General features: G+C 45.0%; 1 protein-coding gene and 1 pseudogene across 1 annotated transcript in view; both read right to left on the bottom strand.

The window, feature by feature from the left end:
• LOC106561341 (E3 ubiquitin/ISG15 ligase TRIM25-like) overlaps positions 1 to 26,951 on the bottom strand; it is a 552,627-nt pseudogene that overhangs the window by 427,000 nt on the left and 98,676 nt on the right.
• LOC106561324 (serine/threonine-protein kinase WNK1) overlaps positions 1 to 26,951 on the bottom strand; it is a 65,615-nt gene that overhangs the window by 18,833 nt on the left and 19,831 nt on the right. Inside the window, 2 exon segments of the mRNA XM_045698696.1 lie at positions 1,115 to 1,335; positions 1,494 to 1,666. Coding sequence (XP_045554652.1) covers positions 1,115 to 1,335; positions 1,494 to 1,666 — 394 coding nt within the window.

The following is a 26,951-nucleotide window of genomic DNA, read 5'->3' as shown; positions in this document are numbered from 1 at the left end:
CTAAACCCTCAAACATAACCCGTTTCATACAAACATACCTTTGAGTAGTCTGACTCACCTGTCCTCCTTGACCTGGGGAGTAAGGTGTTATGGTGATGGCCGAGAGAAGCAGATCCCATAGCTAGTTAGTGAAACAGTGCATTTCTGGACACCAGCCTTATTCAAATAGCAGATACTCTGCTCTCAATCTTCTAATGGTCTTACACAGAAAAACTCTAAATGGATATTTGAAATGATTAGTTTTTTGTAAGGTGTGTGTCACAGTGCACTCGCACACTTACCAGGCCATTACAATACTCACTGACCAGCAGTACCCTACTTATTCCTTTACTGCAGAACGGAGCACAGCTGAGGCTACAGCCTAGTCTCAAAACATACCCGAGAGTGTGAAAGAACAACAACAAAAAGGCTGATAAAGGAGAAGAGGAAAGTGGGAAGGGGGGGCTTTCCAGACAGAAAAAAGCAGACATTATTCTCTGTGCTCCTGAAATTGTTTAAAGGACAGAGACAAACACTGACAAAAACCTGTAGGGGCAAACCCTTCAAAAAACAGAAACGGCAAACGTTATTGGCATCACTGGCAAACAGACCACATATTTCCAAACCACAGAGCAAAGACCAGTCTGAGACGGAACACATAACCAGAGGCCATACCTGTAACCCTGGCCTGGCTAGCCTGACGGTTAAAGCATGACAAGTGGATTGAGATTCATATTTCACAGAAATTGGCACGACTTACTCTCAGTAGGAGCTTGAAAGTGAACTTTCACTTTGTGGAGGAAAAAGAGAATCAAATCAATTCTGTCACGAGTAACCAGCCCTGATGGACTCGCTGACATAACACAGTGTGTGTAAAGAGAGGGTTAGTGTCTCCCCACGGCCTGGCCTCCACTTCAGCTGTGGTTTGAAAAGAGAGCTGAAACATTGTGGTCTGCTTTCCAACCACATTGTCAGTCAAAAAAAAAGAGAATAAATAAACCCCCCCCCAATCTAACCCTTCACAACCTCAATGTTAACCACAGTATAATAACCTTACACAAGATATCCCTATTGGAGTGTAGTGAGGAAGAAAGCAGAGCACAGTAAAAGGTAGCTGGTGATGTTGGGGTCTTACCTATGACACTCTTGGCGAAAGAGGACCTCTTGAGTGTGGCCAATCCCAGGTCTCCTATCTTGACGGAGCCTGTGGGGCCCGTAATGAAGATGTTGTCACACTTCAGGTCCCTGTGGATGATAGGCGGGGCCCTGGTGTGGAGGAAGTGAAGGCCCTTCAGGATCTGCCTACACCAGCTCCTCAGAACTTTGATCTTCATGACCTTGAAGCGCTTCAGATACCTACAGAACCGGATGGACAGAACAGGACGGACATAGGGGTAAAGATAGACATCACACAACCATCCTCATCACATTTCACTGATTTGGGTAACTAGGACCAACAATTTAATCATGATGATAGACTGGTGTTGATGTCTGTGTGTGAAAGTGAGACTCACGTTTTGAGTGTTCCAGAGGTCATGAGCTCTGTGACCAGCACAATACACTTCCTGCCTTTAACAGGGGCCTCCCAGGAGTCGTAGAAGCGGACGATGTTGGGGTGCTGCAGCCCCTTCAGCATGCCCGCCTCCTCCTTGAACCGCTGGCGCTCCGACTTGGACAGCTTACGGTCCTACAGGGGGAAAAAAAATCATAGGAACGTTAATGTTACATACAGGAGAGGGAGAGCGTCAATACAGTTGAAAAGAGTGGATTTAGCTTACATGCTTATATGACAAATACTTTTTATATGCAGGAGAGTCAAATAACAATGGGAACAGTAGCCCATTACTAGTATGCCAAAGTCAAAGCAGTTAGTCTACATATTGGCAATTAGGCCTAGTGTTGTTCTTACAATAAGAATGCTTAGCTCACTAAACTCTTGGCAAGAGGACAAGTGCAAACATTTCCGTCAGTTAGCCTACAATTAGAAAGTCTTTAGCATGCTTGAGACAAAATGCTTCCGCACTTGTATCTTTCAAAGCTGTAAGGGGCATCGAGTTGGATGAAAGTGCTTTAGAGTATAAAGAACACTAGTATGTAAACCTATAGCCTCTAGACCTACAGGTTATCACATCAGATGAAACAGCTTTCAAACAATATCAAACAATCGTGTGCATGCTGGCTCACACACACACACACACACACACACACACACACACACACACACACACACACACACACACACACACACACACACACACACACACACACACACACACACACACACACACACACACACACACACACACACACACACACACACACACACACACACACACACAGAGTCTGGGGTGTAGCGCAATTGTCAATGTTTTCTCTGGCGTGGGGCAGTGACATGAGAGGAATGTGTGCAGCTTTGGCCTACTTTTCCACCAAACGAAAACAAAAGAGCCAAAGCGTGAGAGATGAATGTGAAGTGGATACATTTGAAAAACCTAATTTCCCCTGTCTACTAACCAACTCCCCTCAGTCTAACATCGCAAAGCACGCAAAATGTCATCAGTAGGGACGGGCGTTTTTCTTGGTCAGGTCATGTGGTCAGGAAAAACAGATAAATCTACTCAGCAGACAAGGCCAGCCTACGACAATACAGCTTCATGCATCTATTTGAAACAATTGATTGCTGATAAAGAGTTCAAGTCAACATACAGATTAAGCAGACTACTACTCCTAGTGCGCTCTAATACAAACACAACGTTCAACAGGTGGCCAGCCTAAAGCCCTGACAGAATATCAATTACAAGTCAAATACCTTCATGCATGTGTAGGCTAGAACTCTTTATGACAGCCAATCCCTACATTTTTGGACAAATAAAAGAAACAACATTTTCTTCATCAAAAGAGCCAGCCAATAAATTGTTCTAATTAAAAAGTCAAATTTTACTTTTACAATAGGCTTTTGTAAATACTAAAACAAGATTAAAAATGGCCAGAGTCGTTAGGCCAAAATGAGGCTAATAAGCCTCCGTCTCAGGGTTGCCAGATATACTGCTGGACTGACCTACATTTGCACTGAGACCAGACCACAATATAAAACCTCAGCGCAACCTCAGTGGCAACCCACCACCATTCAACCCAGCCCAGAATAGAATCCCCTCAGTCAAAGACCTGGCAGCCTGCCAGGTTGTCCAGGAAACACTCCCCATTGTTTGAGGAGAGCACAGTGGAGAGAGAACTTTCTCAACAAAAGAACAATGAAACAGCACACTGCACTGCAGTTAAAGAGGAACTGAGCTGTTCCAACTCTGGGGCTTAGGTCTGACTGATGAGTGTTGGGGGCCATTACTAGGGAGGGGGTTTTGGCAGACAGGAGCGAGAGGGATGAGGATTCTTTGGAAACGAGGCAGCATTTGTTGTAGGGGGAGGGGGACAGGGTTGAGGGGGTGACAGGAAACCAGAGTATATTTTAGTCATAGGGGTGACCCTGAGCCTGGATGAGGGCGAATGTCAGGGTCAAGGGGGTGACAGGGAACCAGAGTATATTTTAGTCATAGGGGTGACCCTGAGCCTGGATGAGGCGAATGACCCTGAGCCCGGGATGAGGCGATCAAGGGGTGACAGGGAACCAGAGTATATTTTAGTCGGAGGGGTGACCCTGAGCCTGGATGAGGGTGAACGTCAGGGCCGAGGGGGTGACAGGGAACCAGAGTATATTTTAGTCGGAGGGGTGACCCTGAGCCTGGATGACGGCGAATGTCAGGGCCGAGGGGGTGCTTGCTGTGCCCCCTGACCAACTGACCTAGTTTCAGTTCCTGCTGGGCCCGTGGTGTGGGCCAGTGGTTCCCCTTCCAATTTCTTTGCTCTTTCTTCAGTGCATGTGGAAACAGTCAAACAAAACATCCACGGCAGAACTCAATAGCTGCATTCTTCACCCCCACCCACCATTGCCCTTTTTTTCTAATCCCAAACAGGCCCCTCACCCCTACACATTAGGGCTGGGCGGTATTGATGCACGGATCGGTTTGGGTTTTAACTTTACCTTCTATAACAGTATGTGAATGTTTAGTTTGTTATATACAGTACCAGTCGAAAGTTTGGACAAACCTACTTATTCAAGCGTTTTTATTTATTTTTACTATTTTCTACAATGTAGAATAATAGTGAAGAAATCAAAACTATGAAATAACACATATGGAGTCATGTAGTAAAAAAAAAAAGGGTTATTTTACATTTCAGGCTCCTCAAAGTAGCCACCCTTTGCCTTGATGACAGCTTTGCACACACACTTGGAATTCTCTCAACCAGCTTCAACTGGAATGTTTTTCCAACAGTCTTGAAAGAGTTCCCATATATGCTGAGCACTTGTTGGCTGCTTTTCCTTTACTCTGCGGTCCAACTCATCCCAAACCAACTGAATTGAGTTGACGTCGGGTGATTGTGGAGGCTAGGTCATCTGATGCAGCACTAACTCTCCCCTTCTTGGTCAAATAGCCCTTACACAGCCTTGAGGTGTGTTGGGTCATTGTCCTGTTGAAAAACAAATGATAGTGGGACTAAGCCCAAACCAGATGGGATGGCATATCGCTGCAGAATGCTATGGTAGCCACGCTGGTTAAGTGTGCCTTGAATTCTAAATAAATCAGACAGTGACGCCAGCAAAGCACTTCCACACCTTCAGACCACCACCTCCATGCTTCACGGTGGGAAATACACATGCGGAGATCATCCGTTCACCTCAAATCAAATTATATTGGTCACATACACGTGTTTAGCAGATGGAATTGCGGGTGTAGCAAAATGCTTGTATTTCTAGTTCCGACAGTGCAGCAATATATAACAAGTAATATCTAACAATTTCACAACATATACCAAATATACACAAATCTAAGTAAGGAATGGAATTAAGAATATATAAATATATGGATGAGCAATGTCAGAGCGGCATAGACTAAGAGTAGAATTGTATAGAATACAGTATATACACATGAGATGAGTAATGCAAGATATGTAATCATTATTAAAGTGACTAGTGTTCCATTTATTAAATTGGACAATGATTTCAAGTCTGTATATATAGGCAGCAGTCTCTACGTGCTAGTGATGGCTATTTAAGTCTGATGGCCTAGAGATAGAAGCAATTTTTCAGTCTCTCGGTCCCAGCTTTGATGCACCTGTATTGACCTCGCCTTCTGGATGATAGCAGGGTGAACAGGCAGTGGCTCGGGTGGGTGTCGATCTTTTTGGCCTTCCTGTGACATCGGGTGTTGTAGGTGTCCGGGAGGGCAGGTAGTTTGCCCCCGGTGATGCATTGTGCAGGCCGCACCACCCTCTGGAGAGCCCTGCGGTTTGTGAGGGTTTTAGGTGACAAGCCAAATTTCTTCAGCCTCCTGAATTTGAAGTGGCGCTGTTGCGCCTTCTTCACCACACTGTCTGTGTGGGTGGACCATTTCAGTTTGTCAGTGATGTGTATGCCGAGGAACTTAACTTTCCACCTTCTCCACTGCTATCCCCACAATGTGGATGGGGGATTGCTCCCTCTGTTGTTTCCTGAAGTCCACGATCTACCTTTGTTTTGTTGACGTTCAGTGAGAGGTTATTTTCCTGGCACCACACCCCCAGAGCCCTCAACTCCTCCCACCACATCTTTGTTGGTAATCAAGACTACTGTTGCGCCGTCTCCAAACTTGATTGAGTTGGAGGCGTGCTTGGCCACGCAGTCGTGGGTGAACAGGGAGTACAGTAGTGGGCTGAGTATGCACCCTTGTGGAGCCCCATTGTGGAGGGTCAGCGAAGTGGAGATGTTTCCTACCTTCACCACCTGGGGGTGGCCCGTCAGGGAGTCCAGGACTCAATTGCACAGGGCAGGGTTCAGGCCCAGGGCATCGAGCTTAATGATGAGCTTGGAGGGTACTATGCTGTTGAATGCTGAGATAGTCAATGAACAGCATTCTTACAGGTATTCCTCTTGTCCAGATGGGATAGGGCAGTGTGATGGCGATTACATCGTCTGTGGACCTATTGGGGCGGTAAGCGAATTGAAGTGGGTCTAGGGTGACAGGTAAGCTGGAGGTGATATGATCCTTGACAAGTCTCAAAGCACTTCATGAAGACAAAGGTGAGTGCTACAGGGCGATAGTCATTTAGTTCAGTTACCATTGCATTCTTGGGTACAGGAACACTGGTGGCCATCTTGATGCATGTGGGGACAGCAGACTGGGATAAGGAGAGATTAAATACGTCCGTAAACACTCCAGCCAGCTGGTCCGGGCATGCTCTGAAGACGCGGCTCGGGATGCCGTCTGGGCCGGCAGCCTTCCAAGGGTTAACGCGTTTAAATGTCTTACTCACGTCAACCACGGAGAAGGAGAACCCACAGTCCTTGGTAGCGTGCCGCATCGGTGGCACTATGCTATCTTGCAACCGAAGCGGGCAAAGGTGTTTTTTATTTACCTTCATTCGTCGAAGGAATGAGCATGACACCGAGGCCTGTACTCTGGAGCGGGATCGATTTGGAGGTGGAGGGTCCGTCGTGGTCTGGGGCGGCAATCTCAACGCTGTGCGTTACAGGGAAGACATCGTCCTCCCTCATGTGGTACCCTTACTGTAGGCTCATCCAGACATGACCCTCCAGCATGACAATGCCACCAGCCATACTGCTCATTCTGTGCATGTTTTCCTGCAAGACAGGAATGTCAGTGTTCTGCCATGGCCAGTGAAGAGCCCGGATCTCAATCCCATTGAGCACGTCTGGGACCTGTTGGATCGGAGCGTGACGACTAGGGGCCATTCTCCCCAGAAATATCTGGGAATTTGCAGGTGCCTTGGTGGAAGAGTGGGGTAACATCTCACAGCAAGGAACTGGCAAATCTGGTGCAGTCCATGAGGAGGAGATGCACTGCAGTACTTACTGCAGCTGTTGGCCACACCAGATACTGACTGTTACTTTTGATTTTGACCCTCCCTTTGTTCAGGGACACATTATTCCATTTATGTTAGTCACATGTCTGTGGAACTTGTTGAATCTTGTCATGTTCATACAAATATTTACACTCGTTAAGTTTCCTGAAAATAAACGCAGTTGACAGTGAGAGGACTTTTCTTTTATTGCTGAGTTTATGTACTGAATTAAGCACTTAAGGGACCTCATGGGCACCATGAACCTTCTCACTTAAATTTAAGGGGGAAAGTCACCTTAAAATGTTTTATGCAACTGACAACGTTAGAGAAATTATGGGAAAAGTAGGAAAATGTTTTATGCAGCTCCTGAGCTCCCATCAGCAGCAGATATGGATTTAAAATGGAAAATAAATGTGTTCATGCAAAAAAATGCACTGCATCGAATCGTATTGCATCAATTCATTTCCCGAATTACACCAAATCATTTCAAACTAAAGTATCGTTCTTGTCTCGGAGCCAATCAGTATCTTTTCTATTAGTAGTAGTAGCAGCAGCTAGCTAGTCAGTGTAGCCAATTTATCAAGGTGACAGATACAACACAAGAAGTGGTTGCTTGGTTGTAATGATTTTTGGCATTAACATTGTATTTAAAAAAATGATCAAAACTAAATTAATCCTGCACACACAGATGGCTACACTACTATACTAACATAATGCCCTGGACCAGAGCACAGGCACCGACTGACACCCTGGAACATATCCCAAGTTCAGGTCGCATGGGCACATAGCATCTGAGACCAAAAACACCATCTGAGACCAAAAATTGTCAGACGCACGCGCTTTGAGATTCGCAGACCAGGGGGCCTCAGCCCGCATAATCTGCTGATGGATGCATCTCTGTCAATCACAGCACAGCCTACTGACTGTAGCTAAGGGGACCCATAAACAGATTATAGCGGTCACCACCAGGGGAGATGGCCAAGACCACCACAACATTAACACGGGTGCAATGGCTCCCTTCCAGCCCTACTTTCCTCTGCTAATTGTCTTCTAAAACTAGCTGGTGAAAATATATGACCACCTTCTCTCACAACAGTGGTGGTAAAGGAAAAGAGAAAAGGCAAGGAAGCTAGTGGAGACTTGAGACACAGCCAACATCCTTCAAATGTCATTTGAAAGGTGTGCCAGCCAAAGGAAGGGACCTATAAAATACAGGAATAAAGCAGTAATAAATCCCTGGGTGGCAGACAGCTGGCAGCCATTCAGTGGGCAGGCAACAGCAGTAATGAGTGACTAGACTGCAGTCGTGAGTCACAGCAGCAGCTCTCAGTGTGTGTGTCAGACTGGGAATGAGTCAGCTCAATAAATAGCTATGTTGCCACTGCTGTATTTCAAGCCGATACCCTAGCATGGATAAGAAATAGCTAGCAGGTGTATGCCTTTTTTACTTCTTAACGAGGGGAGATTCCTGGCACAACAGCCAGCACTGGGCTGTCAAATGTCCCAGGTGCTGTGAGGCCGCTTCCACATAGAGCATTATGGATCCGCTCTAAAGCCAGTCAGACCCAGGCTTCCATGGAAGAGCACACACTGCTACCAGGCAAAGGCTGTCATAAATAACCTATGTAGTCTATAAATAGAGCAAGGAAAAATAGAAGGGTCTGTGCCCACTCTGAGGCCTGGCTCTGTCAGGTCTCTGCTCTGAGGATGACATTGGGGGAAAATACACTTAAAGGGAAGCGGTTTCACTGGTCTGACTCAGGCCATACTGGCAACAGTGGCAGGGCACCTATTTTCCATCGATAAGACCGTAACACCTTTAATCAATTAGCCCTCACATAGATTTGGTGATAGATTGATTGCATACTTGACTGATGTTGTTTGGCTACAATCCATCAACTGCTACTTCCAATTGCGGTGTCCTCTATACATTTTACATGCATGTGTGGAGCTCCCAGATGGCCACAGGGCATGACAGTAGAGGTTAGTGGTTCAGCATATACAGAGAGATGAGCAGTCAGCCAAGCTGAACTAGAGCTGGACTAACAAAATGACTAGCTGAGTTCCGCAGGTCAGTGGAGGCTGGTAGAAAACTCACACATACACATTAACCCCATAACATATGTCGGTTAGTGAGTGCATGCATGCGGGTGTGTGCCCAGCGTTTGGCCCAGCGTCGTCCGGGTTAGGACGTCATTGTAAATAAGAATTTGTTCTTAACTGACTGTGTGTAGCAACTAGCGAGATTGTGTGTGTGGAGAGCTGGTGTACGGCAGTATGGGGGGGGCAGAGGTGGGGGGGCAGAGAGGGTGAAGCACATGGTATCTCAGGCGTTCTGGCTATATAGTGCCTTAATGGTACTGACACATGTGATGTTGGCCAATGAATGACTGCTTTTGCTTGTCAAGGTCCAGGAGCAAAGCTAATGATTGACATTGAAGATGTTTTGCTGACATACGGGAAACAAATGTCACAGAAAAATATTCCCAGGTGTAAATTCACTAGAAAATGTATTAAATTAATGAAGTACAAGCCAGCTAACCAGCTAGGAGAGGCTGTTTGAGCTCAGAGCAACAAGCTCATACAGATCTGCTTATCCTCCTGATCACATTAGATTGAGCATTTTCTTTGGTTCACACAAAACATAAAAGAGCTACAGCAAAGCTTCAGTCTTCCCCTCTTTATCCATTAGATTAAGATTTAAAAAACAAGGACTGTCTTTGTACAGAGAAGCCTCTAGAAATCTCTAGTCTAAATCACATCAGATCACGCTAACAGAGTTAGCCAGAAGCCAGCCAGAAATCCTGCTTGTACGAACCTCGGAAATGGCTAATCTCGTTAAAACAACATTGCGGGTTGGAAAATAACCATTAAATTCTGGCACAGAATGGTTTCCTAATTCCACAGCGGTCAGCTTTCTAATACAATAGCTAACGAGTGTTTTGGCACAAAATGGTTACCTTGTGTGTCACTGGCCGCAATGGAAGAAACACATTGGTTTTGCCACGTGGATGGATGGGATGTTAAGCCTTCACTGGCCAAACCGAATATAGTCATCCCTTGAAACGATGACCCCTCCATAACATTTTAAACCCATCAATGGGTTAACAGCTATGGATGCAAAAGTCTATGGGAGGGGTCACTCATCTCCACATAGTGATTGACTGAAGGGAATTTCAGAGGATCATATTACAGGCCCTCGAACACATATGGTCCAGAATGGCAGCACAGTTGCTCCAACATAGCTCTGGAATGCCATTGAAGAGCAGTTGGGAGAAGAGACAAGGAGAGGCCACTAGAATACTATGGGGAACATAGCCTGACCAGCTGGCATCGTGGCAGTCCCTGGATTATACCAGCTCTGAGCCAGGCTGGCAACCTTCTGCACCAGGCCTTCTGAAGGATGCCTGCCTCACAGTTGTCCTGCTCAGCTTTCTATGCTGGGGCTCAGCCAAAGGAGGACGGGAGGGGGATGACATGCTTCATTGAGGCTGGGTGAGAGAAGTCTCCTCCTCCCCCCTCCTATGCGGTGACCTATTTCTTGTTCAAACATGCCTGCAATGTGAGATCCGAATGAGACAGAGGGTGTGTGCGCACAGGTGGGTGGATGATTCAACGTTTTTACCAGACCAGTATGGACATATGGCTTCCAGATTGAAAGTATTAAGGGGCCATTTTATTAACATTTTGTTTGTTGTTTTAACACTAAAACAAGATTAAGGAGCTTTATGTGGGGAAACTTGTCAAATGTGTTGCTGTCTGGAGTAGTGCTGTTGCATTCAAATGCTTCCAGCTTCATCTCACACTTCCGTAGAGCAAGCAATAGCAAGTCTGATTAACATATGCGCTGATGAACACAGATCAACAGGCTCTTCCACTAAAACAGGTTCCTGCCCGAGTCTGATTAATTTCAATATCCTAAACAACCTACAGATACATCAGGGAACGCATTTCAACATGATCACTTTCATAACTAGGGTTGTCACAATACCAGTATCGCGATCCTCAGGTATTGTGGCAAGGAAACAAAACATAAAGCAGACTGAATTTCCTGAGGAAAACAGCCCTAATGTTGGAAACTAGCAGCCTTATGTTGTCACCCAGAATCACATTTATTCTCCAAGCTGTGGCACACAATATTTTACATCCAGTAGGTTTAGTCTGCTTTACGTTTTCCTTTTTGCCATTGAAAATCAAGTTTCGTAGTATCGGGATACTGGTATCGTGACAACCCTAGACATAACTTGTACACAATGTACATTTACTACAATAACAGTTGGGTGCAATTTTTTGCCTTGGCTTTTTTTTAATCAACATTACACTGGTGTGTGTGTAGTGTACAATAGTTAAATCCACAAGAATTGTGCTGTCAGTCAAATACCAAAACGTACTGTCCCTTTCATGTCTGTCTGACCACACATGCTTAAGATATAGACAACACAGAGAAATCAATACACATGGAGCAGCAACAACTTCGCTTCAATACCCAAGGTACTGTGGCCCAGCCAGATCAGATAGGCCTCAAGAGGCTCTTGGCACTAACATGCAGTAAAACAATAAGTTGAAACCTGACTGGTGCCATGCCAGTGAAGAGCTGTGTATTTAATACTGTAGTGACTTAGGTCCACAGAGACATGGGTGGACTGGGTTACAGGCAGGGAGGGAGGGAGAGAAAAGCAGCACGTAGTTTTGCGTGGGTCAATGGAATCTTTCGTAGACACCTTTATGATTTTACATTCAAATCATATCAAATTTTATTGGTCACAGACACGTGGTTAGCAGATGTTAACGCGAGTGTAGCTTAATGCTTGTGCTTCTAGTTCCGACAAAGCAGTAATATCTAACAAGTAATGTAACAAATTCACAACAACTACCTAATACACACAAATGTAAAGAGATGAATAAGAATATGTACACATAAATATATGGATGATCAATGGCCGTGCGGCATAGGCAAGATGCAGTAGATGGTATACAGTATATACATATGAGATATGTAAACATTTAAGTGGCGTTATTTAAAGTGACTAGTGATACCTTTATTAAGTCAATTTATTAAAGTGGCCAGAGATTTGAGTCTGTTGGCAGCAGCCTCTCTGTTAGTGATTGCTGTTTAGCAGTCTGATGGCCTTGAGATAGAAGCAATTTTTCAGTCTCTCGGTCCCAGCTTTGATGCACCTGTACTGACCTCACCTTCTGGATGGTAGCGGTGTGAACAGGCAGTGGCTCGGGTGGCTTTCCTGTGACATCGGGTGCTGTAGGTGTCATGGAGGGCAGGTAGTTTGCCCCCGGTGATGCGTTGGGCAGACCTCACTACCCTCTGGAGAGCCTTGTGGTTGAGGGCGGTGCAGCTGCCGTACCAGGCGGTGATACAGCCAGACAGGATGCTCTTGATTGTCCATCTGTAAAAATCTGTCAGGGTTTTAAGTGACAGGCCAAATTTCTTCAGCCTTCTGAGGTTGAGGCGCTATTGCGCCTTCTTCACCACACTGTCTGTGTGGGTGGACCATTTCAGTTTGTCCGTGATGTGTACGCCGAGGAACTTAAAACTTTCCACCTTCTCCACTACTGTCCCGTCGATGTGGATAGGGGGATGCTCCCTCTGTTGTTTCCTGAAGTCCACGATCATCTCTTTTATTTTGTTGACTTTGAGTGTGAGGTTATTTTCCTGACACCACACTCCGAGGGCCCTCAACTCCTCCCTGTAGCGTCATTGTTGGTAATCAAGCCTACTACTGTAGTGTTGTCTGCAAACTTGATTGAGTTGAAAGCGTGCATGGCCACACAGTCGTGGTTGAACAGGGAGTACAGGAGGGGGCTGAGACACACCCTTGTGGGGCCCCAGTGCTGAGGATCAGCGGGGTGGAGATGTTTCCTACCATCACCACCTGGGGGCGGCCCGTCAGAAAGTCTAGGACCCAGTTGCACAGGGGCGGGGTCGAGACCCAGGGTCTCAAGCTTAATGACGAATTTGGAGGGTACTATGGTGTTAAATGCTGAGCTGTAGTCAATGAACAGCATTCTTTCATAGATATTCCTCTTGTCCAGATGGGTTAGGGCAGTGTGATGGCAATTGCATCGCCAGTGGACCTATTGGGGCGGTTTGCAAATTGGAGTGGGTCTAGGGTATCATGGAATTAGAATGATTGTGTCTGACCACAAATGCTCCCCTCAGACTTCCACAAAGAAGAAATATGAGTCCAGGCAGAGAAGCACGAGATTGAACTTCACTCAACGTTCTACAGTTTTCCCATTTAGTTAACATTATCAATGGTTCGCTCTACTGTGGCAATTGTGATCGAATCAACGCATTAGCCACTTCCAATGTAATATACTGAAACAAAATGAACTATGCAAGATTTAATATGTAAAACTGTTCTTGTTGGCAGAGCGCATTGGAATAGGATTCTATTGCATTGACAGGCACGACTCTCACTCTACACAGACCGGTCCACCATAACCAATCAGAGCTGTAGTAGGCCTATATGCAAATAGACATTAACATATACGGATCTGTGCAATTCACTTTGAACTGGACTGTGTTTAGGCTCCAGTATGAGCGGTCGTGTGTAGATCCGCTCGGTTTGATATCAAAGTGAGAGCTGCATGTAGCCACCTGTGCACATTTATTCATATTCTTTCCTAGTTAGTGAGTTATCAGCGCAATTACAGCTAATTTGTAGTCAATGGGGGAATGGTTGCTTCCAACAGGAGCACAAAATGTGTGCATTTCTGGCAATCTTTGAAAAGCGAATCATGTTTAAGGGATTTTTGGTGTCTTAAAGGAGCAGTGTTGCATTTTGAGACAGACTTGAATAAGCTAAGTACCCAATAGACAGAGAGTAGCATAATTTGTCAGATTCTCTGTTAATGGTATGAGAACAATGACTTACTACGTAAAGTGGTTTCTAGCATCAAACAACATTCAGTCACCTTCTCTGAAAGACAAGTGGATAAACAGGTTTACGTCAAGACCTGCAAGTCTCACGGAATGTAGACATTGAACACCACACATTGGCTGCTACTGTAGGCTGAATGACAGAACAGCTAATTCCATGTTAAAATGTTATGGGATGCATTTTTCCTCCATTGTTTTGATAGTAGGCGACTCTGGTAGACCTATATTATGATCAAACAGCCACAGTAGGCTACTGGGCCTCTGTTAAAACTAACTTTAAGCGGGTACATCCTCCGTGTTCACAGTAAACGCTCACCGGAAGTTGCACAGAATTTTCAAAACTTTCAAATTGCCGCTCAGCTGATTCTTTTGTTGTTGTTGCGAACATTGGTTGACTACACACTCCAAAGCCTGTGGGTTGATAAATGGAAAGCAGATCTAAAAATAAGCTACACATACAGTTGAAGTCGGAAGTTTACATACACTTAGGTTGGAGTCATTAAAACTCGTTTTTCAACCACTCCACAAATTTCTTGTTAACAAACTATAGTTTTGGCAAGGACATCTACTTTGTGCATGACAAGTAATTTTTCCAACGATTGTTTACAGACAGATTATTTCACAATTCCAGTGGGTCAGAAGTTTACATACACTAAGGTGACTGTGCCTCTAAACAGCTTGGGAAATTCCAGAAAATTATGTCATGGCTTTAGAAGATTCTGAAAGGCTACTTGACATTAATTGAGTCAATTGGATGTGTACCTGTGGATGTATTTCAAGGCCTACCTTCAAACTCAGTGCATCTTTGCTTGACAAATTAGAAAAATCAAAAGAAAATCAGCCAAGAATTCAGAAAAAGAATTGTAAACCTCCCAAGTCTGGTTCATCCTTGGGAGCAAATTCCAAACGCCTGAAGGTACCACGTTCGTCTGTACAAACAATAGTATGCAAGTATAAACACCATGGAACCACGCAGCCGTCATATCGCTCAGGAAGGAGACGTGTTCCGTCTCCTAGAGATGAACGTACATTGTGGCGAAAAGTGCAAATCAATCCCAAAAGACCTTGTGAAAATGGAGGAAACAGGAACAAAAGTATCTATATTTACAGTAAAACGAGTCCTATATCGACATAACCTGAAAGGCCGCTCAGCAAGGAAGGAGCCACTGCTCCAAAACCACCATAAAAAAGCCAGACTACGGTTTGCAACTGCACATGGGGACAAAGATCATACTTTTTGGAGAAATGTCCTCTGGTCTGATGAAACAAAAAAAATAACTGCTTGGCCATCATGACCATAGTTATGTTTGGTGGAAAAAGGGGGAGGCTTGCAAGCCGAAGAACACCATCCCAACTGTGATGCACGGGGGTGGCAGCATCATGTTGTGGGGGTGCTTTGCTGCAGGAGAGACTGGTGCACTTCAAAATAGATGGCATCATGAGGCAGGAAAACCATGTGGATATATTGAAGCAACATCTCAAGACATCAGTCAGGAAGTTAAAGCTTGGTCGCTAATGGGTCTTCCAAATGGACAATGACCCCAAGCATACTTCCGAAGTTGTGGCAAATTGGCTTAAGGACAACAAAGTCAAGGTATTGGAGTGGCCATCACAAAGCCCTGACCTCAATCATACAGAACATTTGTGGGCAAAACTGAAAAAGCGTGTGCGAGCAAGGAGGCCTACAAACCTGATTCAGTTACACCAGCTCTGTCAGGAGGAATGGGCCAAAATTCACCCAACTTATTGTGGGAAGCTTGTGGAAGACTACCCGAAATGTTCGACCCAAGTGAAACAATTGAAAGGCAATGCTACCAAATTCTAATTGAGTGTATGCAAACTTCTGACCCACTGGAAATGTGATGAAATAAATAAAAGCTGAAATAAATCACTCTCAACTATTATTCTGACATTTCACATTCTTAAAATAAAAGTGTTGATCCTAGCTGACCTAAGACAGGGATTTTTACTAGGATTACATGTCAGGAATGGTGAAAAACGGAGTTTAAATGTATTTGGCTAAGGTGTATGTAAACTTCTGACTTCAACTGAATGTATATATAACTCAGCAAAAAAAATAAACTTCCCTTTTTCAGGACCGTCTTTCAAAGATAAATCCAAGAACTTCACAGATCATTTTAAAGGGTTTAAACACTGTTTCCCATGCATGTTCAATGAACCATAAACAATTAATGAACATCCACCTGTGGAACGATCGTTAAGACACTAACAGCTTACAGACAGACGGTAGGCAATTAAGGTCACAGTTATTAAAACTTAGGACACTAAAGAGGCCTTTCTACTGACTCTGAAAAACATCATAAGAAAGATGCCCAGGGTCCCTGATCATCTGCGTGAACATGCCTTAGGCATGCTGCAAGGAGGCATGGGGACTGCAGATGTGGCCAGGGCAATAAATTGCAATGTCTGTACTGTGAGACGCCAGAGACAGCGTTACAGAGAGACAGGACTGACAGCTGATCGTCCTCGCAGTGGCAGAATACGTGTAACAACACCTGCACAGGATCGGGTACATACAAACGTCACACCTACGGGACAGGTACAGAATGGCAACAACAACTGCCTGAGTTACACCAGGAACGCACAATCCCTCCATCAGTGCTCAGACTGTCTGCAATAGGCTGAGAGAGGCTGGACTGAGGGCTTGTAGGCCTGTTGTAAGGCAGGTCCTCACCAGACATCACCCGCAACAATGTCGCCTATGGGCACAAACCCACCGTCGCTGGACCAGACAGGACTTGCAAAAAGTGCTCTTCACTGACGAGTTGCGGTTTTGTCTCACCAGGGGTGATGGTTGGATTCGCGTTTATCGTCGAAGGAATGAGCGTTACACCGAGGCCGGTACTCTGGAGCGGGATCGATTTGGAGGTGAAGGTTCCATCATGGTCTGGGGCGGTGTGTCACAGCATCATCGGACTGAGCGTGTGGTCATTACAGGCAATCTCAACACTGTGCGTTACAGGGAAGACATCCTCCTCCCTCATGTGGTAACCTTCCTGTTTGCTCATGCTGACATGACCCTCCAGCATGGCAATGCCACCAGCCATACTGCTCATTCTGTGCACTTTTTCCTGCAAGACAGGAATGTCAGTGTTCTGCCATGGCCAGCGAAGAGCCTGGATCTCAATCCCATTGAGCACATCTGGGACCTGTTGGATCGGAGGGTGAGGGCTAGGGCCATTCCCCCAAGAAATGTCTGGGGAACTTGCAGGTGCCTTGGTGGAAGAGGGGGGTAACATCTCACAGCAAGGAACTGGCAAATCTGGTGAAGTCCATGAGGAGATGCACTGCAGTACTTAACCTGTTATGGCTAGGGGGCAGTATTTTCACGGCTGGATAAAAAAACGTACCCGATTTAATCTGGTTACCACTCCTACCCAGTAACTAGAATATGCATATACTTATTACATATGGATAGAAAACACCCTAAAGTTTCTAAAACTGTTTGAATGGTGTCTGTGAGTATAACAGAACTCATTTGGCAGGCAAAAACCTGACAAGGTTTCATGCAGGAAGTGGCCTGTCTGACAAGGTGTCGTTCTTCTTGTCTCTGTTTATTGAAGAGTGAGGATCTTAGCTGTCCCGTGACACTTCCTACGGCTGCCATAGGGTCTCAGAAGGCGGTAAAAAGCTGAATCGTGGCTTTGCAGGTTCTAGCTGAAAAAAAGTAGCGCGTTTGGGTAGTGGCTGGTTACAGTACTGTGAGACTCAGGCTCGTGCCCGCGTCGACCGAAAGCTTTGTTTACTTTCCTCTGTTTAGCTAAATGGACATTCCCGGTCGGAATATTATCGCTTTTTTACGAGAAAAATGGATTTTAAACAGTGGTTGACATGCTTCGAAGTACGGTAATGGAATATTTAGATTTTTTTGGTCACGAATTGCGCCATGCGCGCGACCCTGATTTACCCTTTCAGATAGTGTCTGGAAGCACGAACAAAACGCCGCAATTTGGATATAACGATGGATTGTTTTGGACCAAACCAACATTTGTTATTGAAGTAGCAGTCCTGGGAGTGCATTCTGACGAAGACAACAAAAGGTAATCAAACTTTTATAATAGTAAACCTGATATTGGTGAGTGATAAACTTGCCGGGTGTCTAAATAGCTAGCCCTGTGATGCCGGGCTATGTACTTAGAATATTGCAAAATGTGCTTTCACCAAAAAGCTATTTTAAAATCGGACATATCTAGTGCATAGAGGAGTTCTCTATCTATAATTCTTAAAATAATTGTTATCCTTTTTGTGAACGTTTATCATGAGTAATTTAGTAAATTCTTAGCAAATTCCTCCGGAAGTTTGCGGGGGGTATGCTAGTTCTGAACGTCACATGCTAATGTAAAAAGCTGTTTTTTGATATAAATATGAACTTGATTGAACAAAACATGCATGTATTATATAATGTCCTAGGAGTGTCATCTGATGAAGATCATCAAAAGGTTAGTGCTGCATTTAGCTGTGGTTTTGGTTTTTGTGACATTATATGCTAGCTTGAAAAATGGGTGTCTGATTATTTCTGGCTGGGTACTCTGCTGACATAATCTAATGTTTTGCTTTCGTTGTAAAGCCTTTTTGAAATCGGACAGTGTGGTTAGAAAAAGGAGAGTCTTGTCTTTAAAATGGTGTAAAATAGTCATATGTTTGAAAAATGGACGTTTTCGGATTTGAGGAGTTTGTATTTCGCGCCACGCCTATCATTGGATATTGGAGCAGGTGTTCCGCTAGCGGAACGTCTAGATGTAAGAGGTTATTAAGATAGCTCGTAAAGACATGTTAACCTGTTGGGGCTAGGGGGCAGTATTTTCACGGCTGGATAAAAAAACGTACCCGATTTAATCTGGTTACTAATCCTACCCAGTAACTAGAATATGCATATACTTATTATATATGGATAGAAAACACCCTAAAGTTTCTAAAACTGTTTGAATGGTGTCTGTGAGTATAACAGAACTCATTTGGCAGGCAAAACCTTGAGACATTTTCTGACAGGAAGTGGATACCTGATGTGTTGAATTACCTTTAAGCCTATGCCATTGAAACACACAGGGGTTGATTAATGTTTTGGCACTTCCTATTGCTTCCACTAGAGTCTTTTACTGTGAGATCTGACCGAACAAGAGCCATGGAACGGTGATGGCCGATTAGACTCTGGCGCGCGAGTTCATGTTGGGTACCCTCGTTCCAATACGTTATAAAAGAGAATGCATTCGTCCACCTTGAATATTATTCATGTTCTGGTTAAAAAAGGCACTACAGACTTATGCTATACAACGTTTGACATGTTTGAACGAACGTAAATATATTTTTTCCCCTCGTTCATGACGAGAAGTCCGGCTGGCTTAGATCATGTGCTAACAACACGGAGCTTTTTGGACATAAATGATGAGCTTTTTTGAACAAAACTACATTCGTTATGGACCTGGGATTCCTGGAAGCGACATCTGATGAAGAGAATCAAAGGTAATGGATTATTTACATAGTATTTTCGATTTTAGATCTCTCCAACATGGCCGTTTGTCTGTATAGCAAAGCGTATTTTTCTGGGCGCAGTGCTCAGATTATTGCAAAGTGTGATTTCCCAGTAAGGTTATTTTTAAATCTGGCAAGTTGATTGCGTTCAAGAGATGTAAATCTATAATTCTTTAAATGACAATATAATATTTTACCAATGTTTTCTAATTTTAATTATTTAATTTGTGGTGCTGACTTGACTGCCGGTTATTGGAGGGAAACGATTTCCTGAACATCAACGCCATAGTAAACCGCTGTTTTTGGATATAAATATGAACTTGATAGAACTAAAAATGCATTTATTGTCTAACATAATGTCCTAGGAGTGTCATCTGATGGAGATTGTAAAAGGTTAGTGCATCATTTTAGCTGGTTTTATGGTTTTGGTGACGCCTGTCTTTCAATTGACAAAACATTACACACAGCTATTGTCAATGTACTCTCCTAACATAATCTAACTTTATGCTTTCGCCGTAAAACCTTTTTGAAATCGGACAACGTGGTTAGATTAAGGAGATGTTTATCTTTCAAAGGGTGTAAGATAGTTGTATGTTTGAAAAATTTGAATTTTGACATTTATTTGGTTTCAAATTTGCCGCTCTTGAAATGCACCTGCTGTTGATAGGGTGCACCACGGGTGGCACGCTAGCGTCCCAAATAGCCCCAAGAAGTTAAACAACTGATTGGCCTCTCGATGACCTGTCTTCACACATAGGCTCTGTCTGGAGCTGGGAGGCTGGAAAGGCTGTCTGGTCTAGTCTAGAAGGGAGGAGATGGGCCTCAGTGTACATGGGGTTAGGGTGGTTGGTGTGTAGCCTTCTTAGGTTATGTCTGGGGAATAAAGCAGAGTGCTTCAGTTTACCTGATCATGGGACAGCTTTAATAATTGTGTGAGGGGATTTCAGGTCCTCCCAGCATAGTGCCAACAGCAGAGTCTAGTAATGAAAAGCTACTAGACAGATGAAAGATTCTTTGAGGCATTCCAGCCCTATAAACGCATATTAGCCTGGGGAGCCCAGATCAGGTTACACACACAACTTTGTTTATGGAAGTCAGCTCGTATCCCCATCAGACTTGACAAAAATCAGGGTTGGCGAGAAGTCCCACACCTGAAGACATGGATGAAAGCCAACGTTCTGCTTTCTTAGGACAGTGTTTTCCCAGTGGTGGGTCAGGCGGTGGACTGTGGCCAATCATTACCTGGTCATGAACGATTGAACTGGGCAATGGTTTGTTCATCTAAAAGGCCAAAAGAACACTTGAAAAGCTTTAGGTATTAAAAAAATAAAAATGCATTTTCAAAAACAGACGATCAAAAGTCTGCATTTTAAAACATTTGACCTGGGTTCCATATAGGAAGGCAACAATGGTTTTGCACTTCAATAGAGGGGCATGTAACTAGTTTTCATCACAAAATAAATGAATGCAAAACAATAGCATTGTTTTCATTAGATGACAACAGAAGCGCAAGTTACCGCAAGGCTATTTGGCTCGCAGCAACACAGAAGTAAATGAGCAGCGTTTCATTACTAGACTATATAATGAAAGACAAAAGTATTTTTTGCATAGACTATGCATGGCCATGATGTTTACCATGGAAAGAAGGTAACCAGCTACATTTCCCAATGTTTTTTTACTATTACTTTTATTTAACAAGCAAGTTGGTTAAGAACATCTTTACAGTGACGGCCTACCAAAAGGCAAAAGGCCTCCTGCGGGGACAGGGATTAAAAATATAGGACAACACACATCACGACAAGAGAGACACCACAACACTACATAAAGGAAGACCTAAGACAACATAGAATGGCAGCAGCACAAAACAGGGTACAAACATTATTGGGCAAAGACAACAGCACAAGTTAGACAACAATACATTACGTAAAGAAACCACAACTGTCAGTAAGTGTCCAGGATTGAGTCTTTGAATGAAGAGAATGAAATAAAACTGTCCAGTTTGAGTGTTGCAGCTCGTTCCAGTCGCTAGCTGCAGTGAACTGAAAAGACGAGTGACCCAGGGATGCGTGTGCTTTGGGGACCTTTAACAGAATGTGTTGCATGTGGAGGATTAGGGCTGCAGTAGATATCTCAGATAGGGGGGAGTGAGGGGGGAGTGAGGCCTAAGAGTTTTATAAATAAGCATCAACCAGTGGGTCTTGCAACGGGTATACAGAGATGACCAGTTTACAGAGGAGTATAGAGTGCAATGATGTGTCCTATAAAAGGAGCATTGGTGGCAAATCTGATGGCCGAATGGTAAAGAACATCTAGCCGCTCGAGAGCACCTTTACCTGCTGATCTAAAATTACGTCTCCGTAATCTATCATGGGTAAGATGGACACTTCCTCCTCCCCCTCCCTCTCTGCGGATGACTTAGTCAACCATTTTGAAAAGAAGGTTGACGACATCCGATCCTCGTTTGTTAAGTAAAACGACACTGGTCCTGCTCACATTGCCCTAGCCTATGCTTTGACCTCTTTCTCCAGATGAAATCTTGCGACTTGTGACGGCCGGCCGCCCAACAACCTGCCCGCTTGACCCTATCCCCTACTCTCTTCTCCAGACCATTTCCGGAGACCTTCTCCCTTACCTCGCTCATCAACTCATCCTTGACCGCTGGCTACGTCCCTTCCGTCTTCAAGAGAGCGAGAGTTGCACCCCTTCTCAAAAAACCTACACTCGATCCCTCCAATGTCAACAACTACAGACCAGTATCCCTTCTTTCTTTTCTCTCCAAAACTCTTGAACGTGCCGTCCTTGGCCAGCTCTCCTGCCATCTCTCTCAGAATGACCTTCTCGATCCAAATCAGTCAGGTTTCAAGGCTGGTCATTCAACTGAGACTGCTCTTCTCTGTGTCACGGAGGCTCTCCGCACTGCTAAAGCTAACTCTCTCTCCTCCGCAGTCATCCTTCTAGACCTATCTGCTGCCTTTGATACTGTGAACCATCAGATCCTCCTCTCCACCCTCTCTGAGTTGGGCTTCTCCGGCATGGCTCACTCTTGGATTGCATCCTACCTGACAGGTCTCTCCTACCAGGTGGCGTGGCGAGAATCCGTCTCCGCACCACGTGCTCTCACCACTGGTGTCCCCCAGGGCTCAGTTCTAGGCCCTCTCCTATTCTCGCTATACACCAAGTCACTTGGCTCTGTCATATCCTCACATGGTCTCTCCTATCATTGCTACGCAGACGACACACAATATTCTCCTTTCCCCCTTCTGATAACCAGGTGGCGAATCGCATCTCTGCATGTCTGCCAGACATATCAGTGTGGATGACGGATCACCACCTCAAGCTGAACCTCGGCAAGACGGAGCTGCTCTTCCTCCCGGGGAAGGACTGCCCGTTCCATGATCTCGCCATCACGGTTGACAACTCCATTGTGTCCTCCTCCCAGAGTGCTAAGAGCCTTGGCGTGACCCTGGACAACACCCTGTCGTTCTCTGCTAACATCAAGGCGGTGACCCGATCCTGTAGGTTCATGCTCTACAACATTCGCAGAGTACGACCCTGCCTTACACAGGAAGCGGCGCAGGTCCTAATCCAGGCACTTGTCATCTCCCGTCTAGATTACTGCAACTCGCTGCTGGCGGGGCTCCCTACCTGTGCCATTAAACCCCTACAACTCATCCAGAACGCCGCAGCCCGGCTGGTGTTCAACCTTCCCAATCCTCCGCACACTCCACTGGCTTCCAGTTGAAGCTCGCACCTTCTACAAGACCATGGTGCTTGCCTACGGAGCTGTGAGGGGAACGGCACCTCCGTACCTTCAGGCTCTGATCAGTCCCTACACCCAAAGAAGGGCACTGCGTTCATCCACCTCTGGCCTACTCGCCTCCCTACCTCTGCGGAAGCACAGTTCCCACTCAGCCCAGTCAAAACTGTTTGCTGCTCTGGCACCCCAATGGCGGAACAAGCTCCCCTCACGACGCCAGGACAGCGCGGTCAATCACCACTTTCCAGAGACACCTGAAACCCCACCTCTTTAAGGAATACCAGGGATAGGATAAAGTAATCCTTCTAACCCCCCCCACACAAAAATATATAGATGTACTATTGTAAAGTGGTTGTTCCACTGGAAATCATAAGGTGAATGCACCAATTTGTAAGTCGCTCTGGATAAGAGCGTCTGCTAAATGACGTAATGTAAAGGTCATCTGAATCAGGGTAAGTTTGGCAGCTGGGGTGAAAGAGGAGTGATTACGATAGAGGAAACCAAGTCTAGATTTATCTTTAGCCTGCAGCTTTGATATGTGCTGGGAGAAGGACAGTACCATCTAGCCATACTCCCAAGTACTTGTATGAGGTGACATCCTCAAGCTCTAAACCCTCAGGAGGTAGTATTCACACCGGTGGGGAGAGGGCATTCTTCTTACCAAACCACATGACCTTTGTTTTGGAGGTGTTCAGAACAAGGTTAAGGGCAGAGAAAACTTTGTTGTAGAGTGTTTAACACATTCTGGGGAGGGGCAGCTGAGTATAAGATTGTATAAGACTAATTCTCTTTCTTTCTCTCGGAGGACCTGAGCCCCAGGACCATGCCTCAGGACTACCTGGCATGATGACTCCTTGCTGTCCCCAGTCCACCTGGCCGTGCTGCTGCTCCAGTTTCAACTGTTCTGCCTGCGGCTATGGAACCCTGACCTGTTCACCAGACGTGCTACCTGTCCCAGACCTGCTGTTTTCAACTCTCTAGAGACAGCAGGAGCGGTAGAGATAATCTCAAAGATCGGCTATGAAAAAGCCAACTGACACTTACTCGTGTTACTGACTTGTTGCACCCTCGACAACTACTATGATTATTATTATTTGAGCATGCTGGTCATTTATGAACATTTGAACATCTTGGCCATGTGCTGTTATAATCTCCACCCGGCACAGCCAGAAGAGGACTGGCCACCCCTCATAGCCTGGTTCCTCTCCAGGTTTCTTCCTAGGTTTTGGCCTTTCTAGGGAGTTTTTCCTAGCCACCGTGCTTCTACACCTGCATTGCTTGCTGTTTGGGGTTTTAGGCTGGGTTTCTGTACAGCACTTTGAGATATCAGCTGATGTAAGAAGGGCTATATAAATACATTTGATTTGTAATCGGCATATAAAATGGATGAGAGAGCTTCCTACTGCCTGATCTATGTTGTTGATGTAAATTGAGAAGAGCGTGGGGCCTAGGATCAAGCCTTGGGGTACTCCCTTGACAGGCAGTGGCTGAGACAGCATATGTTCTGACTTTATACACTGCACTCTTTGGGAGAGGTAGTTAGCAAACCAGGCCAAAGACCCCTCAGAGACACCAATACTGCTTAGCCGGCTCACAAGAATGGAATGGTCTACCGTATCAAAAGCTTTGGCCAAGTCAATAAAAATAGCACAACATTTCTTAGAATCAAAGGCAATGGTGACATCATTGAAGACCTTTAAGGTTGCGGTGGCACATCCATAACCTGAGTGGAAACCAGATTGCATACCAGAGAGAATACGATAGACATCAAGAAAGCCTGTCAGTTGATTATTGACAAGTTTTTCCAACACGTTTGATAAACAGGGCAAAATAGAACAGGCCTGTAACATTTAAGATCCGCTTGACCTTCCCCTTTAAATAAAGGATGCACCGTGGCTGCCTTCCAAGCAATGGGAACCTCCCCAGAGAGGAGAGACAGGTTAAAAAGGTCAGAGGGGAGGGATCGCGTGACCCTTGAACGAGATGGCCGCATGAACTAAGAGCTACGCACAAGTAGTTTCCAATTCCTAATCTTACCTCCACTTCAAGTTTAAACCCCTTTAGCTTTAGTCAAAAAGTCATGGCGGCTACAAAAGGCAACATTACAGGTGACATTTTTACCCGGACACGAGCATTAGCGACGGAAAAAGCCTCCAAGAAGCAGTTAGCTTCAGAAAATGCTAGCGCCATTAGCCAGGAGCAAGAGGACCTCACACTCTGTCGAAGACATCCTTTCTGAGCTGAGATCCCAATGTACAGAACATTAAATTTGATCCCATTAACTCTCAGCTCAGTGCGATAGAGGGCAAGGTGACAATCCTGGAAAATGCTTTGCCTGACATCAACAACAAGAACCATAAACGCGGGACGCCTGGACGAGGCAGAGGGGCGAATCCTATCCATGGAAAACTTATTGACAAACACCATGGAAACAATAGCATATGCTAAAAAGAAAATAGAGCATCTGGAAGAGAAAACAGAGGACCTGGAAAACTGGGGGTGAAAGAATATTTGTGTTCTATTAAATCTGGGCGAAAAATGAAGAGGGAAACATGCCACTGATCCGCTACCTGCAAGACAAACTTCCCAAGTGGCTCCACCTGTCCACCGACAGGCCCATAGAACACGAGAGAGCTCACCAAGCATTGAGGCCCCCACCAGCAGCCAGACAACCACCGCGCCCAATCACCATATGTTTCCTGAGATTCACCGACAAGGAACGAGTCCTACAGGCGGCGAAAATCAACACCATTACAGTGGGAAACGCCAAACTCACTTTACACCAGGACCTGTCAGCTGGAATACGCCGAAAGCGCCAAGAGTTTGACGAGGTGAAGAAATACTCCATTGACCGAGGCATCTTTTGGGGATTCAAATACTCAAACGAGCTCAGGATTCTTCACCAAGGAGCCCTGCGACACTTCAAAACTCCCAAAGAGGCAAAACATTTTTTTGAAAGACAATCCTGGTCAATGAGAAATGGACCAATGACTAAATGCGATTACTGTTATTACTAAAGGAGGTAAGACAACATATAGCTGACATCCAGTCCCACCCGCCCCGCTAAATGTCATTATAGCCGTCTAATCTATATTTATTTTCCTTTAGCTGTGGGGGATAGGCTCTATAGCCTAACCTAGGCCTACTAACATTTCAGCCTACTTTTATTTCGTTGCTATTATTACTTGTGGTTCCCTATATCCCTTGGGGGAGGTATATGTAGGCTGGGCTATTGATTTAATTTTCTCCCTCTTTTAAATGTGGTCTGGACGGGGGCTACGTTGTCATTTACTCTTTGCGGGGCGGAGAGGACGAGGCATTTCTTTGGTGGGGAGGGGGAGACGTTGTGCGTTGCCGTTTTATTTTGGAACACAGAATTGAGACTGAGCGGGGGTGGGGGAGGGGGAGGGGGGGGTGTAATAGATCCAACGGGATATGTCCAGTTGTTTGGGAACTCGGCTGGGATGTTCAGAGATTGTTATTTTACGTACACCATTTCTTTTCCTTTTATGTGAACGCAGCTGTAACTATTTTCCACTTTTACCGAGAGATGACTTGCACTAAAGTTCGATTACTGTTCGATGACGATGACTAGTACCTTAAATCTACTGACATGGAACTGCCATGGTCTAGGTCATGCAATAAAATGTGAGAAGTTGCTATGTGATCTAAAAAAGGAAAAGAAAAAAACAATTCAGACATTGCGCTATTACAAGAGAGACACCTCTGTGATGCCAAACTCTGCAGAGCTTGGGTGGGACAGGTGTGTTTCTTATCTTTCAAATCAAACAGTAGAGGCACAGCCATACTTATCCATAAGAATGTTCCATTCATAATTGACAAAAACATGTCTGATCCGGGGGGGAGATTTATTTTGATAACTGGGTCACTGTATGGACAACCAATTACTATGTTAAACATATACGCCCCTAA

The sequence above is a fragment of the Salmo salar genome, chromosome ssa17, assembly GCF_905237065.1.
Source record: "Salmo salar chromosome ssa17, Ssal_v3.1, whole genome shotgun sequence".
Classification (NCBI taxonomy): Eukaryota; Metazoa; Chordata; class Actinopteri; order Salmoniformes; family Salmonidae; genus Salmo; species Salmo salar.
This window is presented reverse-complemented; position numbering and strand designations above follow the sequence as displayed.